At 44.0% G+C, this 20,068-nt stretch overlaps 1 protein-coding gene across 3 annotated transcripts in view; it reads left to right on the top strand.

Moving 5' to 3' along the window:
• The window catches only part of KIAA1549L (KIAA1549 like), a 314,269-nt gene that overhangs the window by 242,655 nt on the left and 51,546 nt on the right, over positions 1–20,068 (top strand). For all 3 annotated transcript variants that reach the window (XM_027562705.1, XM_027562704.1, XM_027562703.1), the window contains 2 exons: positions 8,507–8,685; positions 17,063–17,280. In XM_027562705.1, coding sequence (XP_027418506.1) covers positions 8,507–8,685; positions 17,063–17,280 — 397 coding nt within the window. The remainder of the gene's footprint in view (positions 1–8,506; positions 8,686–17,062; positions 17,281–20,068) is intronic.

Raw genomic sequence — 20,068 nt, 5'->3', positions numbered from 1 at the left:
ACATAGAGATCGTACATTCCATGCCAGAATCAGGGTATGACGTATGGGGTTTTCCTGGAATAACCACCCCACCTGGGACCATTTGGTGTTCTGCCAAGCCAACACACAGGGGACCGCAGGAGCTCCGGCTTGTAAAGGGAGATGTGAACTTCGCAACTTTCTCCTCTTTCCTCCTGAGTGAAATCATCAGAGAGGTGGGCAGAGGGAGTGCAGCAACCCAGAGACAGTGAGCCATGAAGCCATAGGGGCAGGCTGTTTTAACCAAATGTGGTGACCACCATGACCTCTAATCAAGAGGCCCTCCTGCTCCTCCTACTCCTGGCACACTCCTCCCCCACCTTCCTTTATATTCTTCCTGGAAATGTGTAAAGTCTGGGTGGGCTCCGGGAGTTGGTAATGGACAGGGAGGCCTGGCATGCTGCGGTCCATGGGGTCACAGAGTTGCACATGACTGAGCGACTGAACTGAACTGAAATCAGAGTCCATCCTCCCCCAGCTGCCCCATCACCCACCCCAGTCTTCAAAGGGTCTTAAATAACTCAGTGTGTCTCTCTCAGACCTATTGACTATGCATATGACAACACACACGTATATTTGCTTTTTTGTTGTATTGCTTTGTTTTATTTTGTACAATGAGACCAATGTACATACTGCTCTATGCCCTTTTACTTGCTTAAAAATTTGCAACATACAGACTCTTCTGTCAGTAAATACTCTCTTACAAGAGGATGCCTTTCCCCCTTCTTTGCATTTAATCTGTACAAGAGGAAGGGGCAGGGCCAGTTTCATACTCCATGACTCCCCACTGGCCCAGTCAGTGGGACACTGAGTTCTCTAAATGTTCCCGCTGACCTTCCTGTTCTTGTTCCCCCACCCTTCCTGCCAGCCTCCTTAGTTCCTTTAGGTCACTTTGATTATTTAAATATCAGGTTCAGAAATAGCAACAGCCAGTGCATGAATAAAATGCAATTACTGTACCAGGTTGAGGTTTTAATGTGTTTGTTTTATTAAAAAGCCATCCTTTATCCAAATTTACAGTGCTTCGTTGCATTTTAATTTTTGCCAAAGGTAAACACAGTGAATTTTCAGACTTGGTCACTTCTCTGACCACAGGTTCCTGTTCAGTGAGGCTTCACTTTGAAAGTTTCAAATAGAAATGAAAGGACCAACTCATTTAATGTAAAATTCAACAGATGCTGAAGCACATTAGAATTCTAGGCTGAACCTTCAATGGAACCTACAAGTGTCCTTTTTTAACACAGGTTCCACTTTATCACAATACAATATTATAGTTCATCAAAAACATCAATAACATATTTTATTGGATTAGAAGATAAGCAGGGAAGGAAGGGAAAGCAAAAAATAACATTGAATGGAGTTGTGGAAAACGTATAAGGTGTATTTCCATCACATTGTCAGCTTGCAAAAAGTACTGCTTGTGTGAATATAACCTCTGAGAATAGATTATTCTTTTGGTATGGAATAATCAGATGTTGTTTTATGGCTCAGTGTCCATCCTAGAAGTTAGGGTTACTGATTTTAATTAATAAATGTTCATTTAACAGGCTGTTATTCTAAAATTGTTCTTGGTTTTCACCAGGTTGGTTGCCTCAGTAGCTTCTAACTCTACTTTTTTGTGAAAATCAAAACTTTAAAAGGAAAAGCCTGTTTCATGTGCAATGTGGCTGAAGGCAGGGGTAGGGTGGGGATAGGGAAACTTGTAGTTCAGTGGCTTCGTTAGTTAACATAGCTGCTGTCATTGTGTTGTTCAGTCACTCAGTCATGTCTGACTCTTTGTGACCACATGGACTACAGCATGCCAGCCTTCCCTGCCCGTCACCATTTCCTGAAGCTCGCTCAAATTCACGTCCATTGAGTCAGTGGTGCCATCCAACCATCTCGTCCTCTGCCGTCCCCTTCTCCTCCTGCCTTCAATCTTTCCCAGCATCGGGGTCTTTTCTAATGAGTCAGTTCTTCGCATCAGGTGGCCAGAGTACTGGAGCCTCAGCTTCAGCATCAGTCCTTCTAATAAATATTCAGGATTGATTTCCTTTAGGATTGATGGTTTGATCTCCTTGCAGCCCAAGGGACTCTCAAGAGTCTTCTCCAACATCACAGCTCAAAAGCATCAATTCTTCAGCATTTAGCCTTCTTTATGGTCCAGCTCTCACATCCATACATGACTACTGGAAAAACCATAGCTTTGACTTTACAGATCTTTGTTGGCAAAGTAATGTCTCTGCTTTTTAATTTACTATCTAGGTTTGTTATAGCTTTTCTTCCGAGGAGCAAATATCTTAATTTCATGGCTGTAGTCACCATCTGCAGTGATTTTGGAGCCCAAGAAAATAAAGTCTTTCACTGTTTCCATTGTTTCCCCATCTATTTCCCATGAAGTGGTGGGACTGGATGCCATAATCTTTGTTTTTTCAATGTTGAGTTTTAAGCCAGCTTTTCACTCTCCTCTTTCACTTTCATCAAGAGGCTTTTTAGTTCCTCTTTGCTTTCTGCCATAAGGGTGGTGTCATCTGCATATCTGAGGTTATTGATATTTCTCCCAGCAATCTTGATTCCAGCTTGTTCTTCATCCAGCCTGGCATTTCACATGATGTACTCTGCATAGAAGTTAAATAAGCAGGGTGACAATATACAGCCTTGATGTACTCCTTTTCCCAATTTGGAACCAGTCCATTGTTTCATGTCTGGTTCTAACTGCTGCTTCTTGACCTACATACATATTTCTCAGGAGGCAGGTCAGATGGTTTGATATTCCCATCTCTTTCAGAATTTTTCAGTTTTTTGTGATCCACACAGTCAAAGGCTTTAGCATAGTCAATGAAGCAGAAGTAGATGTTTTTCTGGAACTCTCTTCCTTTTTCGATGATGCAACAGATGTTGGCAGTTTGATCTCTGGTTCCTCTGCCTTTTCTAAATTCAGCTTGAACATCTGGAAGTTCTCGGTTCACATACTGTTGAAGCTTGGCTTGGAGAATTTTGAGCATTACTTTGCTAGCGTGTGAAATGAGTGCAATTGTGTGATAGTTTGAACATTCTTTGGCATTGCCCTTCTTTGGGCTTGGCATGAAAACTGACCTTTTCCAGTCCTGTGGCCACTGCTGTTTTCCAAATTTGCTGGTATATTGAGTGCAGCACTTTCACAGCATCATCTTTTACGATTTGAAATGGCTCAGCTGAAATTCCTTCACCTCCATTAGCTTTGTTCATAGTGATGCTTCCTAAGGCCCACTTAACTTCTCACTCCAAGTTGTCTGGCTCTAGGTGAGTGGTCACACAATCATGGTTATCTGGGTCATTAAGATCTTTTTTGTATTCTTCTGTGTATTCTTGCCACCTCTTCTTAATATCTTCTGCTTCTGTTTGGTCCATACCTACCATAGCTATAGGCAATTTTAGAGTCTATTTCAAGATGGTGTTTAAATATAAATGGGAAAGATAGATGTGAGAGCTAGGATTTTGAAAGCAAAACAGTCTGGCATTTTCTCAACTAAATACAGACGCTTAAACTTCCCAGGTGGCTCAGTAGTAAAGAATCTGCCTGCCAGTAAAGGAGATGTAGGAGACACAGGTTCAGTCCTTCCCACAGGAAGATCCCCTGGAGAAGGAAATGGCAGCCTACTCCAGTATTCTTGCCTGGAAAATCCCAGAGACAGAGGAGCCTGGCAGGCTACAGTCCATGAGGTCACAAAAGATAGACATGACTGAGAAACTGAGACACGTGCATGCAAACTTCTGAAAGAAAATGAATGTCACCTTAAGAAGAGTGTTTTCCATGAAGGAGTTAAAAATGAGTTCAAGGTGAGAACATAATGTATGTATTTATACCTTCAGTTATCTGGAAGAAAGAACCTCCATAAACCCATAAGGGTGTACCTTCCTTTAAGATACCGTAATTTCAGAGCCAGGGTTCAGAATTTAATCAGACCTTGCCTCCTAGCTATCATGGGACAGGAGGGAGACAAGAATCAGAGAGCTTGGAGGATGAATCACTACTTTCTTGGCAGGGGCCCTTGAGGATTTGTTAGAGATATTCACTCAAAAACAGTTTTAGTTTTTATTTTCTTTGCCTTCTCAATGAGATGGAGACTCACTTATTATTTGATAAGCAACCCAAAGGGCAGTGATTCTAGTTGTAGATTATTTGTCTTTGAGCTTTAATCAAGATTCCCCCCACAAAAGAACACGTTTTGTTTAAGGGCATTTTCTGCCTCTGATGGGAAGGTTCTCCTCCTGCCAATTGAAACAGGAGAAAGTGAAATCTCTTTTCAGCCTTATTTACTGAAGTTCAAACCAGCAATGCAAACAAAACACAAATAGATACGGGGTGGATGCTTGGTGGCAATTACTGATGACATGATGATGTTCTAGGACTTTCTCAGCCTCACCATGGCCCTTTTCTTAGCATTGCCTCATGCTTTTTTCTTAGGGGACAAATTATGCTTTAAATATTCTCATGAACCTGCTGTATTCACATAACACTTTAATGTATTAGCACTCAATGCAGTGCCCTTTAATGTATTTTTCCACACAGTCTTTTATTTTGGAGGGCTGGGGGAATAGCTATTTTGCTCTTAAAGAAACCTAGAGGAATTATTGTGTGAATCTAAATATGACTTTAAGTGATGACGGAAAAGAGCTGCAGTTTATAGTTCCCAGGGTATCCTTTTCCTGACCTATTATGGTTATGCTCCCCCTTTACCTGACCATGGGGTGGGAAGTAAGAGTATCACAATTTGGAAGCAATAAAAATGCAAAGTACCATCTTTTCAACCTCTGAATGCTTTCATGATAGCAAGACTTTAACTTCTACATGTTTACTGGTTTTGCAGGTACTAACAGCATTTCCTTTTCCAAGTCAGGAAATCTTAGTCCTTCCTTCACTCATTCAGCAAATCCCTATTGAAAGCCAACTGTGTGTAAGACATTGTTAAAGGCAAAGTCATCAGACTTTAAAAAGAGGGGCATGAATGGAGCTTATGTTCTAGTGGCAGGGGATTGGAGCAGATTAAATCAATACAGCAATAGTGATAAAGGCGGTGCAGAAATAATAGACGGACGAGGTGAGTTATTTTAGATTGGTGGATAAAGAAAGTCTTTTTTAAGCAGCAACTTGAAAAGTAAGAAGGAACTAGGCAGGTAAAGAATCATGGAAAGAGCAGTCTGAGCAGAAGGAATAGTAAATGCAGAATCCTGGAGGTGGAAACAAGCCTGCTGTGTTCAAAAGGCCATTGTGGCTGGAGTAGACTGACTCAGGGGAGAGTTGGGGAGTGGGTTCAGCACGGTGGCCAGGGCCACGTGGTGCAGAACTTTCTAGGTCACAGTGAAGACTCTTGGTTTTATTCTGAGAGAGATGAAGCCTTCAGAGGGTTCTGATCAAAGGAGTGCTGTGATCTGGTTATCTCCTGAAGAGATAACCCATCCTAGCTGCTAGTGGAATGTGTATTTTAGAAGTAGGAGGAGCCGAGTGGAAGCTCAGAGGAGGGGGGTTGTTTAGGAAGTGTATTAGTTACTTAGAGCTGTGTAACAAATTACCCCAACACCTAGCCACCAAAAATGACTATCTAAATTTAGTATCTCACATAATGTCTGTGAGGGTGATTTGAGCCCACTCTCAAAGCAGTATTCAAGCAGAGACCTACCCTCTCATACAAAGATAAAATATAGGTAATGAAGCCTTTTATTTTTTGTTTCACAAGCAAGACCAAATCTGTTAAATGATGTGGTCATGAGATAGCGTGTTTGGGTTATTATCACTCAAGTTATCTATTTTCAGAGGAGTAGAATGTAGTCGTGTTTCTGACACCCAAAATTATGCTGCATGATTTTAAAGTGCTACCAGATACTCCTTAAGCAGAAATTCCAGTTAACCAGGAATTTCTATAAGTAGATTGAACAATGACTAATAATACATTCTGTCAGGAGGAGCAAGCATTATCATTACTAATCAGGATGAGATTAAAAGTATTGCTGTAACAAGCCCTGAGTTAGCATACTAACAAAAAGTAAAGACGTTTTGATCAACCTGCTGCCTTACTCTGGGAAAGTATGTTGATTTAGTTTGAGGTTCTTAAAAGTATGTTGATTTAGTTTGAGGTTTTTGACATCACTTAGGTGGCTTAGCGGAGAAGGCAATGGCACCCCACTCCAGTACTCTTGCCTGGAAAATCCCATGGATGGAGGAGCCTGGTAGGCTGCAGTCCATAGGGTCGCTAGAGTCAGACACCACTGAGCGACTTCACTTTCACTTTTCACTTTCATGCATTGGAGAAGGAAATGGCGACCCACTCCAGTGTTCTTGCCTGGAGAATCCCAGGGACGGGGGAGCCTGGTGGGCTGCCGTCTATGGGGTCTCACAGAGTCAGACATGACTGAAGCGACTTAGCAGCAGCAGCAGCAGCAGCAGCAGGTGGCTTAGAGGGTAAAGCATCTGCCTGTGATGCAGGAGACCCAGCTTTGATCCCTGGGTCAGGAAGATCCCCTGGAGAAGGAAATGGCAACCCACTCCAGTATTCTTGCCTGGAAAATCCCATGGATGGAGGAGCCTGGCAGGCTACAGTCCATGGGCCCGCAAAGAGTCGGACATGACTGAGTGACTTCACTTCACTTCATAATGTCTGTGGGTCAGGAATTCAGAAATGGATTAATTGGGTGATTCTGGTTCAGAGTATCTCATGAGGTTGCAGTCAAGATGTTGGGCTGAGCTGTAACCATCAAAAGGCCTGGCCAAACCCATTTACAAGATGGCTCACTGTCATAGTTGTTGGAGGAGTCTCAGTTTCTTGCCGAATGGACCTCTCCATAGGGCTACTTTAGTGGTCTCATAAACATGGCAGCAGACTTCCCCTAGAGTAAGAAGTAATCCAAGAGAGACCAAGGTGGAAGCAACAATGCTTTTTTAATGACCTAGACTTGGAAGCAATGCATTGTCATTTCTGCAGTTACCTATTTGTTACACAGGTTGGTCCTATGTGACTATGAGGCAAGAATTACTTGGTGCCATCTTGGAGTGCAACTTGGATACACCAAGACATCTTGGTGCCATCTTGAACTTCATAGCAGTTGTCTGGGAGGGAGATAATGATGGGAAAGCAAGAACTGCCTAGCAAAACTACATTCTAAAATGATATATGCATCTGGTAACACATCTGAATAAAGATCTTCCTCTGTCATTGGCTCATCAGTGACCTATTTACAAATAAGTCCTCAGCACCCCCAAATATTCCAGTTATAACCCATGGTTAGACTTTTGTAAAAATAGCAATTTACCTGGCTTAATTTAACAAATCTTCTGTGATTATGATAAGTGACAGAATGACACAAACTATGTGTTTCTCAATAATTTAAATGACATCCCAATCTCGTGAGACAGGAGGAAAGATGAATACATTTCTATTACATTCATATTTTATATAACACCTATTTTGCTCCTAAGTTGCTTACTGGGTTGGTTGTTTGAATAGGCTTCATTTATCTCTTGCCAAGCCATGCTTAGTAAACGGTCATTCATATAGTTATTTAATGGGAATGTGCTTTAAGTAAATCAGCAAGGTACCACTGGCCCTGGAACATTCTCCATCAGCCTATCTATGGATGCACAAGGCAGATGGCTGTCATTCAGCAATTGCAGCAGAACCCTCTGTCAGAGGGGAGCGTTAGTTTAACAGAATGTAGGTGCAAATCGCTCTAGGTAATTAGGGGAGTTGTCTATAGGTTTAAGGGCTTCCCTTGTGGCTCCGCTGGTAAATAATCCGCCTGCAATGCAGGAGACCTGGGTTCAATCTCTGGGTTGGGAAGATCCCGTGGAGAAGGGAAAGGCTACCCATTCCAGTATTCTGGTCTAGAGAATTCCATGGACTGTATAGTCCATGGGGTTGCAGAGTCGGACACGACTGAGTGACTTTCACTGTAGCTTTAAATTCATTTCTCGGTGGTTATTTCTTAGCTCTCTTTGATTTTACACAAATGAAAGAAACCAAAACCTTAGTCACCGGAGAAACAATATTTAGGGGAAAAAAAAAGTTTCAGCAGCAATTACTGTGGCTGGTTGACCAGGGAAGACTCAACCTTTATGCAATGTGAAAATGGGTGGCTTTGGTGACAGAGATTAACTGAGTGCTGTTATTGTCTTGATTATCATGTTTTAAGAATAGCTACCTAGTTTGGCCAAATGGCACTCTCCCCATCTCTGACCCCAATATAGAGAACAAATTAACGTGTTTTTTTTTTCCCCAAATGTGTTCTGTCACAGTTTTGAAGGAATGGTTTTGCCGTTTAAATTCAAACCAGTGGCGAGGTGAAGAGTATAGATAGTAAATTTTAAGAGAAAGCCACCAGCAGCAGTGAGCCATTGGCACCGAACCAGACGCTGTTGTTCCTGAGGTCATTTTGAGTAAAATGATGTCCTTAGGCTGTGAGCCTGACATACATTCCCCCACGATGGCACAAGTCCCCTACAACAGAAAATCAATGTGTTTATGTTATGCTTTAGTGCCGGCGAGTGATGAAGAGGAAGGAGCGGTCCTTTTTGACAACTCTGGCAAGGCGGCTGTGGATCCCTTTGACACGTCTTCTGGGTCTGTGCAACTCATTGGAATAAAACCCACAGCCCTCCCCGTGGTGCACCCCACCTCGGACAGGAGCCAGGAGCCGGCTGTCCTCAACGGCGAGGTGAGCACCCCAGGACAGAGCGGGAGAGAGTGGGTGCAGCCAGGCCTCTGTGAACGTGGACCAATGAGGAGCCCCTGGGGGCCCCGGGTGCAGGTGTACGGACAGGACTCTGGGGGTCATTTTTACCTCCGCATGTGCAGGCCTCAGTGGAATGAATCAGTACACCAGTCACCCCAAACCAGTTTGTTGAGTGATGTTTTTGGAGCATTTTCCACCTTCATCAGAGAGTCCATGAAATGAAGTGAAGTGAAAGTCGCTCAGTCATGTCCAGCTCTTTGTGACCCCATGAACTATACAGTCCATGGAGTTCTCCAGGCCAGAAAGCCCATAGGGGACTTTTTAAAAAACTGTCATTATGAAGAGAAACACCCAAAATTCTGCTTCCCCTAATCCCTCACTCACACAGCCTGCTTCCTTTCTTGCTAACACCACTAAAGTGGTCAGGATGGGATATCTGTGGCAGTGGGGATGGAGAGAGCTGGAATTGATAGGGCACCAGAGGAGATATGGACAGGGAATGTGGCCCACTACATAGGCTTTGAAATGACTTTTATTTCTTTGAGCAAGCTTGAAGCAACCCTTTGTGTGCTTCCAGGAATAGCGTGATGTTAGTCAATTTTCCTAAGTCTTAAAAAGATTAGTACTGTACATCAGAGATTTCACCAAAGAAAAACAGATGGATGGATGGATGGATGGGTGGATAGAGACAGATAGATGATAGATAGAGGCAGTTTAGGGGAGAACAAGAGAGTAAATTGGGTAAAAATTAGCTGCCATTTCTCCATCTTCTGCAGCAGAATGGTCAGTGGGCTGAAGATGTTCGTGATCCCTTAAGGCCATGCTTATGGGACCTCCTTGTGAATACCTCATACATGCATGCACACACACATAATTTCATTGTTATTCTCTGTTGTCATTCAACAGTTTGGTTATTCACTATGTTTGTTTATACCCGGCTGGCTATGGTTACCTGTACTGTGTGGGAGACTTCCTAAGCTTTAAAGGCTCTTTCCCACCACACCTTGAGGAACACACCACGACCCCATACAGCTGGCTACTGTAAACACCCTTCAGCGGCTTGTCCACATCCCCCATCCAGGCCACGTGAAAAAGCCTGTTATAGACCTGATCCCGCAGCTCCTTCTGTTTTCTCAACAGAAAGACTGAACTGCCTAGAGGGATGATGAGTTGATGTTCATCAATTTTTATTTTTATTTATTTATTTATTTATTTTTGTTCATCAATTTTTAAAAAGAACTTAACTGGGAATTTCCTGGAGGTCCAGTGGTTAAGACTTGACACTTTCACTTATGTGGGCCTGGGTTTGATCCCTAGTTGGGAAACTAAGCTCCCACAAGCCGCACAGGGCAGCCAAAAATAAAAATAAATAAATAATTAATTAAAAATAAAAAGAACTTAACTAGTTGTGGACTCATAGAGCACTTGTATCCCAACCTTATCATTTTTTTTTTAGACAAAGAAATGGAAGTCAGAGGGCTCAGGTGGCTTACTCAGAGTCACACTGCAGGTTATTGTGACAGCATGATGATCAGGTCCCCTGGCTCCCTGTCCAGCACTCCTTCCCTCTCTGTGGCTTACTGTGGCCCATCAGTAAAAGAGAGCACTTTGCTTGAAAGAGTATGGACTCTCCAGCCACACTGCAAGAATGTGAGTCCTGGCTTTTCTACTTAATATCTGCGTGACCTTCAGTTCAGTTCAGTTCAGTTCAGTCTCTCAGTCGTGTCCGACTCTTTGCAACACCATGAACCACAGCACACCAGGCCTCCCTGTCCATCACCAATTAAATTCTCTGTGCCTCAGTATCTCTATCTGTACAATGGGACTGTTGTGAGGATCAAATGAGTTAATATGCATAAAGCACATAGAATATTGTCTAACATACAACAAATATGTTATTATTATATCATCATCATTAGCTTTCAGGTGGTGCTAGTGGTAAAGAACCCACCTGCCAATGCAGAAGATATAGGAGATGCAGGTTTGATCCCTGGGTCAGGAAGATCCCCTGGAGTAGGAAATGGAAACCCACTCCAGTATTCTTACCTGGAGAATCCTATGGACAGAGGAGCCTAGAGGGCTATAGTCCATAGGGTCACAGAATCATGCACAACTGAGTGACTGAGCATCAGTTCAGTTCAGTTGCTCAGTCGTGTCTGACTCTTTGCAACCCCATGAATCACAGCACGCCAGGCCTCCCTGTCCATCACCATCTCCCAGAGTTCACTCAAACTCACATCCATCGAGTTGGTGATGCCATCCAGCCATCTCATCCTCTGTCATCCCCTTTCCCTCTTGCCCCCAACCCCTCCCAGCATCAGAGTCTTTTCCAATGAGTCAACTCTTCGCATGAGGTGGCCAAAGTATTGGAGTTTCAGCTTTAGCATCATTCCTTCCAAAGAACACCCAGGGCTGATCTCCTTTAGAATGGACTAGTTGGATCTCCTTGCAGTCCAAGGGACTCTCAAGGGTCTTCTCCAACACCACAGTTCAAAAGCATCAATTCTTCGGTGCTCAGCTTTCTTCACAGTCCAACCCTCACATCCATACATGACCACTGGAAAAACCATAGCCTTGACTAGATGGACCTTTGTTGGCAAAGTAATGTCTCTGCTTTTGAATATGCTATCTAGGTTGGTCATAACTTTCCTTCCAAGGAGTAAGCATCTTTTAATTCATGGCTGCAGTCACCATCTGCAGTGATTTTGGAGCCCCCAAAAATAGTCTGACACTGTTTCCACTGTTTCCCCATCTATTTCCCATGAAGTGATGGGACCAGATGCCATGATCTGAGTTTTCTGAATGTTGAGCTTTAAGCCAACTTTTTCACTCTCCTCTTTCACTCTCATCAAGAGGCTTTTTAGTTCCTCTTCACTTTCTGCCCTAAGGGTGGTGTCATCTGCATATCTGAGATTATTGATATTTCTCCTGGAAATCTTGACTCCAGCTTGTGCTTCTTCCAGTCCAGCGTTTCTCATGATGTCCTCTGCATATAAGTTAAATAAGCAGCGTGACAATATACAGCCTTGATGTACTCCTTTTCCTATTTGGAACCAGTCTGTTGTTCCATGTCCAGTTCTAACTGTTGCTTCCTGACCTGCATATAGGTTTCTCAAGAGACAGGTCAGGTGGTCTGGTATTCCCATCTCTTTCAGAATTTTCCACGGTTTATTGTGATCCACACAGTCAAAGGCTTTGGCATAGTCAATAAAGCAGAAATAGATGTGCTTTATATAGTGACTGAGCATACTTTATCATTAGTCAGCTAACCATCCAGGATTCGTTGATCAAGTACTTAATGCCCTTAGGCCCTACAATTTGGGAATCTGTATATCTTCTCAAAGCCAATCACAGCCACTGAATCTTTCCCTGGGCCCAGTTCTGCCACTGGACACTCAAGCCCCAGATTAGAGGCCTCTGAGGTTATCACTGATGCACTGATAACTATTCTTCATTAAGACCCTCTACCCAGTATGGACCCAGGTGACTGCCGCCATGCCTGGATCTTTTTATCCCAGCTTAGCGATGGGGACAGATTCCAGATGTCGGCTAAATCTAACTTACCACTCTCTTTTTCAGCCAGACCCATCACACTGTCACGGGAGAACAGAGTAGCATTCTCCCTGTCCAGAACTGTATACATGTCACATTTTGGCAGTTGAAGGAATAGACCCTGCTGGCATCTGGATTGAAAAAGAGCCCTGAACTGTTCTCTGTAATTTGCTGCCTTGTGACATTTAAGGCAGATTATTTTATCATTTTCCTCCTTCTCTTACAGGCAGCTTGTTTAAGTGAAGAAAACACAGCCTCAAAGCCATAAATTTTCTTTGTATGAATTGTAGGTAATTCTTTTAAAGATTATTTTAAAGTAAACAGAATAACAGCATACAAAATTCAGAAAATAAGAAAGACCACTTAATTTCACTACCCTAACATATCCTCTGTTTTCATGTTTTCCACCTTCTCTTCAAGCGTTTGCTGAAACTCATGTATAGTTTAGAATCTTATCGTATTCAGACCACCTTATATCTTACATCTTAAGCATTGGCTGTGTTGCTGTTATCTTTCTGACAATCATTGTGAATGTCTTGATTGAGTAAGTGCACCATTGTTTGGGAAACTACTCTCCCCTTGTTCAAACCAGCTATTTTCCGGTTTTAGTTTTCATGCATGACTTATAGAAACTTTTTATTTTGAGAATAACTTTAGATTTACAAAAGAGTTGCCATAATAGTACAGAGAATTCCTTTATCCAGCTAGTTGTTTACCTGCTACCCCTAATATGAACACCTTGTGTAACCATAAAAAATGATCCAGCCCAGGAACATAATATTGGTGCAATACTGTTGAATAATGTGCAGACCTCATTTGAAATTCACCGGTTTCTTTCTCATGTCCATTCTCTGTTCTGTAATCCAATCCAGGATCCCATGTGGGATTTAATTGTCTCTTGAGCCTCCTCCCAAACAAGTTTGGGGTAGTTCAAGTTTGGGAGAGTTCCTCCATCCTTTGTGACTGTTTTGTTCTTCATGACTATTATTCCTTTGAAGCGTCCTGGCCAGTTACTGTGTAGAATGTCCCTCGGTTTGGATTTGTCTGGTGTTTTCTTGTGATTGGATTGAGGCTATGAATTTTTCACATATCCATGGAAATGATGTGCCCCTTCATGGCCACGGAATCAAGAAGTACCTGATACTGATATATCTAATTACTGACGATGTTAACTTTCATCTCTGACTTAGAAATTCTCTTGGAATATCATCTTAGGAGAGATTCCAGAAAGGGATTCCTGGCTCAGAGGATGTCATGCTAGCTTCTTCTCTTTGCTGGTTTTCTCAGTGAAAAGTGGAATGAGGGAACAATTAAACACTTGTGAGATGCTGGCAGCCTAAAGATACCATCAGGACCCAGGTTGGGGAGATCTTTGCAAGAGTTAGAAAAAATATATCCCTCAGTTTGTTTCTTCAAACCTTGTAAAAGTAAAGCATCTACATAACATGTGGCCTTATGTTGGTGAACCCCTGGCTCTGTACATCAGTTGACACATATCTTACCCGTGGATGAGTACATTGCTAGAATCACTGAGCAGTGCAAAGTGTCAGGACTGGAGTCTCTACTTGCACACTGAACCGTGTCCTGGGCATTTGAGAGTTTATCCTAGAGGATGGGATACGTATAGGGGCTCAGGCTCCTGGCTTCCGAGCTAGCTGCATAGACGGGTTTTCATAAAGCACCACACTCTCACCGCTACTTGACCAAACACAGCTATTGCTGTGTCTAACCCGTAAAGCCCCCGGGTGTTGGTTTGTATTGTCACAGCTGCTTCTTGCAGCTGGATTGCCCCTTCCTCTTTCGTTCTGGAAACAAAAGCCAGAAAAAACAACCAGAGCAACTCCCATGGGCAAAGAAGGAACAGAGACATTCTAAGATAGCAGTGTAGACATGGCCTGTCCGCCTTCCTTTCTTTGTCCCGCCCCTCCCCTGAACCCCCGGCCCCCAAAGTGCCGCACCCATGCTGTTCAGCACAAAGCCCCCTCCACTGCCCCACTCCACCCAAGCCTACTCACTTCAGTGCTCTGTGCTCCCAAAGCTACTCATTTCCCCTCCCCTTGTGTCCGTCAGACTCTATTTCCCTTAGTCTTTGATGAAAATGAACCCTGCACAACCCACATTAATGGTAATAAGATTTATTTTTTTCAATATACAAAAGATACAATTAAATTATTTTTACATTCTGTTCTTCATACAAAAATCTTCAAGATGAATGGAGAGAGCAGTGTGGAAACATATTCATTCCCATATGTAAAATAGATAGCCTGTTTTAGAGTTGGTCTCAGTGCCTGGCCATATTGCCAGCATGCGGTGCGTGTGAACTCCTGCAATCCTCACAACAGCTCTACGAGGGCAGTAGTATTATCTCCGTCTTACACCGAAAGAATCTGAGGCACAGAGAAGTTAAGTAATGTGCCCAGGGTCACCCAGCTAGGGAAAGACAGAGCTGAGATTTAAACCCAGGCATTTGGTCTGGTTCCAGAACCTATACCCTTAGCCCCAGCTTTATGCCACACCATCATTAAAATGTAAATGACTGAAAGCAACAGAATTATCCTCCCAAGAGTGTTTGCATATAAACCCAGTGAGCTCTGGTAAATGTTTCATGAAGAGTTGGGAATGAGTGAGAGAGAGACTGACTTTAAAAGGAGATTCTTCCCCTGCGTTGTTGGCAAACTTACTTAAGTTTGGCTCAAGAGGGGACCCTGATCCTGTGTTTCCCTATGGCAGCGGGGGGACCCGGAGGACAGAGGGGAACAAGCAGTTCCCTCTGCAGAAGGTAGTACTACCAGCCTTAGTTTTTGGAGTCCTGATGTCCTAGCAGATTTTAAGTTCATTATCCAAACAGAAGAGACTTAAGAAGAAAAAGAGCTTAGTCTAAAGTATTGTCAGCAGCATGGACAGTGAGTCAGGGATTCATGGGTCCGATGACTGGAAGCCCAGAATTCCAGGCTTTGGACCCTGCTACCGGGGGGACTTTCAGGTCCAGGAGGGACACAAATGGAGGTGAGACAGCTGTACCCCCCCACCCCCTCTTCCTCCCTTGGCATTGGCTGCAGCAGTAAGGAATCTCCTCCGCCATGTCCCCGGGGCCTCCAGGCGGTTCCTCCTGTCCTCCCTGGCCTTGCCACCTGTGTACTTCACACGTGCCTTCAGAAGCTCAGCAGAGCCTGACCTGGGGATCTGACCTCAAGTTTCTGAGACCGCTGGACCTTAAGCCTTCTCTCACCCTCTAATCCTTTCTTCAAACACACTGTTTTGTAGGAGTCCAACACAGCAGACAGGAGCGTGGGCGGCTGCTCTGTTGATTGGGAATGAGGACCAGCAGCTCAGCCCCATCTTCTTGCTGCCCCTGTACTTCCCTGACTCCTGAGGACCCTCCTGGAGCCCTTGGGCAACAGTTCTTAGCCCAGGTCCCTAGACTTGCTAAAGCAATATGAAAATAGCTGTGTATTGGCTTTTGGAGGGCAAGACTCCTAACTCTCAGATTTTCTACTGATCTTCCAAAAATCCATGGAATATAATTTGAAAACCACTGATCAGTGCCAGAGGTTTCTCACCCAGGTTCGGGACCAGAGTCAGCTCTGGGACTTTTGCAAACTACAGATGCCCAAGCCTCACTCTTGAAGATTCTGATTCAGCAGGTCTGGGCCTCTGGATTTTTGACAGCTCTGCATGCAGCTCCAATGCTCTGCCGATTGACCATTGCCTTGAGCATCTTCCAAATGGAAAGCACCAATTCTGGCAAGCCCACACCAACCCCAGCCCCCAGCCACTCCCTGGGCAGAATCTATAGTCCAGGGGCTTAGACCTTGGACCCTCTGTGGTTCTTTGTCTTCTCATCCTGAGGGGCAGGGTATTTAGCAGCTAAGTGTGCAGACTCTGACACAGACTGTCCGAGGTCAAACCCTGACCCCACCTCTGATTATGGGTTGTCATGAAGGTTAAGAAGACATCATGCACGTAAGTCACCACAGTGATGGCACCGCACAGAATCTGTAAGGGGAGGTCTTAGTTCACTAGGGGTCCCAACTCTTCACTTTACTAACTTAGCTCTTTTGGCTCTTAGTTTCCTCATCTGCCAGGTGGACATCATCCCCACATTTACCAGCCTTTCCATGATTGTCCCTTGAAATCTTAGCTATGAAAACATTCTCTATACATGATTATACAGATGTAATCAAGTCTGACTGCAAACAGCTCCAATGGTTCTCCACATTGTTCAGTATCAGGCAGGTTTCATTCAACTCTGTTTGTGGACATAACATCTTCATATCATTTGGTAATTTATTTAGCACAGTCATCTGTATTTTTGACAGGTGAGCAGGAACCAGTTGGCAATAATGGCCATGCAAGGCTTCAAAATTACCTAGCAGTAAAGAATGCGCCTGCAGTGCAGGAGATGGGGAGACATGGGTTCGATCCCTGGGTTGGAAGATCCCCTGGAGGAAGAAATGGTAACCCACTCCAGTAATCTTTCCCAGAAAATCCCATGGACAGAGGAGCCTGGTGGGCTGCAGCCTATGGGGTTGCAAAAGAGCAGACATGATTGAACAGCTAAACAACAACAACAAAGCTATTGACTGACAAAAATAAGCTTTCAAGTGCAGGTTGATAGAGCGGGGAGACCTTGCAAGCAGAATGTCTACTCCCCTTTGCCACCCCATTCATCCCAACTCTAGCCCTTCAAGAGCTGGTGGTCTTATCCAGCTGGACATCAGCTAAATGGCCATAGACTTGTTTATTCACGTGACAGTCGTTGTCACCTGCATGTCACCACGCGTGATGAGACTGTTTCTCTCCCCAGGTGAACAAAGCCCTGAAGCAGAAGTCAGACATCGAGCACTATCGGAACAAGCTGCGCCTCAAAGCCAAGAGGAAGGGTTACTACGACTTCCCCCCGGCGGAAGCTAGCAAGGCTCAGACGGAAAGGAAAAAGATGTATGAAAAAGCACCAAAGGAAATTGAGCACGTCTTGGATCCAGACCCAGAACTGTGTGCCCCATTCACCGAAGCTAAAAACAGGTGCAGTTCCTAAGGGATTCTCCAGGGGTCGCTGTACCACTAGTGGGATGAGGGCAGGGGGTGCTTTGGGCCGTACCGTCCAGGTCTCTGGCTCTATTTGTCACCTGAGGACTGTCATCTTTGCAGGCTGCTGGTCTGGGCCGCACTGGTCTGTACAAGCAGGAGTTCCACAGTGAGTCTGGAAGAAAATAAAATTAAAACCACTGAAAAACAACACTTAGGCAAACAACCATAATTGTCCCTTAGCTTTTAATGATGTTTTCAAACCTGTAGCTGTTTCAGAGCTGGGTTCGCATGTAATTATCACCCACCTGGTTATGCAACTTCCAGATCAAGGGACAGTGTATTCATCAATGATTTTAGTGTCTCTTGCATAAGAAAAACAGAATCCATGCCTCACCTTTTTATTCAGTTTCAATCAATATTTACAGCACAGCTACTCCTATCTCCATGCTGGGTTCCTGTCTTTAATTCATAGACTTGTCCATTTGACCTTTATTGTCTCCTGCTCTGTACTGGGCACCAGGCATGATGCTGAATACTGTCAAGGTCATGTGTTTGTTCATTCAATATTTTATGGTGGGCCGAACAGCGCAGTCTCTGCTTTTATGGAACTTAAGGCCTAATGGGAGAGAAAGACGAGCCCAAGAGTTTCTTGCTCACAAGTGTGATGGGTGTTTAAAATGTGCAGCCTAAAAGGCAGGCCTGCCCTAGCAAAGGAGGGGTAGGCCTGGTGGCTGAAATTGGCAACCTTCTAAACTTTGCTCCTAACTCAGCAGGGAGTGGCTTCACCTACTAGAAAAAGGGGTGTGTGTGTGTTAGTCACTCAGTCAGGTCTGATTCTATGACTATAGCCTGCCAAGCTCCTCTGTCCATGGAATTCTCCAGGCAAGAACACTGGAGTGGGTTGCCATTCCCTTTTCCAGGGGGATCTTCCGACCCAGAGATTCAACCCCGATCTCCTGTATTGCAGGCAGTTTCTTTCCCATCTGAGAGAAAAGGGGTCAATGTCAGCAAAGCTCAATAGGCTCACTTCTCTTTTTTGCCTTCCCCTCTGAGGCACTTCCCCCAGAAGCATTTTCATGACTTGAGACCAACTCTTCCAAATACATGTTCTCCTTGGCAGCTGCCCCTTGACTCAGAGCTGCCAGTGCTCTAACCCAAACCATAGCCTTCACAGACACAGCCTCTAGAGAGGTCCCTGGGGAGGACAGGATGGTTCCCGGACTGAGTGGGTATTTATTAAAAGCCAAAACGACTATGTGATGGGCTTAGATGGAAGCCACATAGTCAAGCTGGGAGTGGGGAATAAATTTTATGAATGGAATCTGCATGATTTATTTTTAATAATGAAAAGAGGGAATTCTAAGCCAGTGCTTCATTTTCCAGGTTTGTTATTAGGCTTGGTGGGGATGACAAGCTGTTGGTGTTAAATCACACTGTGATGGGATCACAGTGCATGTACCCCTGTGTTGATAACCATAGAAAAAAAGGGAAGGACATCTGTGGATTTTATTGGGAGACTGGGGGCATCTTTGGCTTTTACTTCACACTTCGGGACTTTTTACTTCAGGGGTCTTTTATAGACTGGAGTGGGGATTTATTTTTTCCTGGGTTTCCTGCTGACATTTGGAAAATGAATCAGAAATCATGTACAAGTATGTGAAACTTAGTTTGGAAATTATTTGAGAGTTAAATACAATTTTCACTGAAGCCGTTTTATAAGGAGAATGAACAAAACATTTTTCTGGAGAGGTGTATCTCCACTGCCTCACAAAAGGTCAGGCCAGTTTCCTAAGGCCTTTTGCTAGCCTTCTGATGCTGGGAGTATACAGGCAATTCTTAGTAAATGTCTGTTGAAGAAAGGATTTAATTTAAAAAAATGTGATCAGTTATGGGAAAATTAGAGATAACTACAAATCAGGTGGGGTGGGGGTAGAAAGGGAGATGAGATCAGCAAGAGATGGGGACGAGAAGAGAAAGATTAATGTCGAGAAAGAGACTTAGTAAGCTCTTGGAGATTCTTTTTAAAAGATATTTATTTGGTTACACTGGGTCTTAGTTGCTGCATGAGGGATCTTTAGTTGCCACATACAAACGCTTAGCTGTACACGTGGGATCTAGTTCCCTGACCAGGAATCGAACCCAGGCCCCCTGCATTGGGAGCACAGAGTCATAGCCACTGGACCACCGGGGAAGTCCCTCAAACACTATTCTTGTCACACTCTGCTGTTGACTCCAGGCACTGTCCACTGCTGCCCGTTGTATGTCACCTGTTATCACAGGTGAGACATACCTGTTAGTTACCTTTCACAGTTCAGCTCTCTAGAGGTTCTGCTCTCAGTGACCAGCCCCTGTAAGGCACGAGTAAGGAACCCATTCTCTAGGCCAGAGATAGCATCAATAACCAGAATCTTACCCTGAGACCTAAATAAATCAAATCAAAATTTAGATTCCAAATGCTGACTCATCCTGATCCCTTTCAAAGAGTTTTCACAGCTTTTTTTAAGTCAGAGCACACCCCCATTTTTATGTTATAAACTCTTCATGTCTTCAGAGATACAAAGTACATAATATAACTGAGGCAGGTGCTATCAGAGGCCCCCTATATGTCCCCTGGGCCCCCCTACAGGCCAGCAGCATCCTTCTTACTGCAAACATCTGTGACTCTGATATGAACTCCCCAAGTAGAAGTGTTGGGTAGTTAACGTGCTCTGGAGCAGCTGCAGTCCGTGACAGATGCGGGCTGATAGATAAACACCCCTGGCAAGAGAACTCTACCCTGTTG

The sequence above is a fragment of the Bos indicus x Bos taurus genome, chromosome 15, assembly GCF_003369695.1.
Source record: "Bos indicus x Bos taurus breed Angus x Brahman F1 hybrid chromosome 15, Bos_hybrid_MaternalHap_v2.0, whole genome shotgun sequence".
Taxonomy (NCBI): Eukaryota; Metazoa; Chordata; class Mammalia; order Artiodactyla; family Bovidae; genus Bos; species Bos indicus x Bos taurus.
This window is presented reverse-complemented; position numbering and strand designations above follow the sequence as displayed.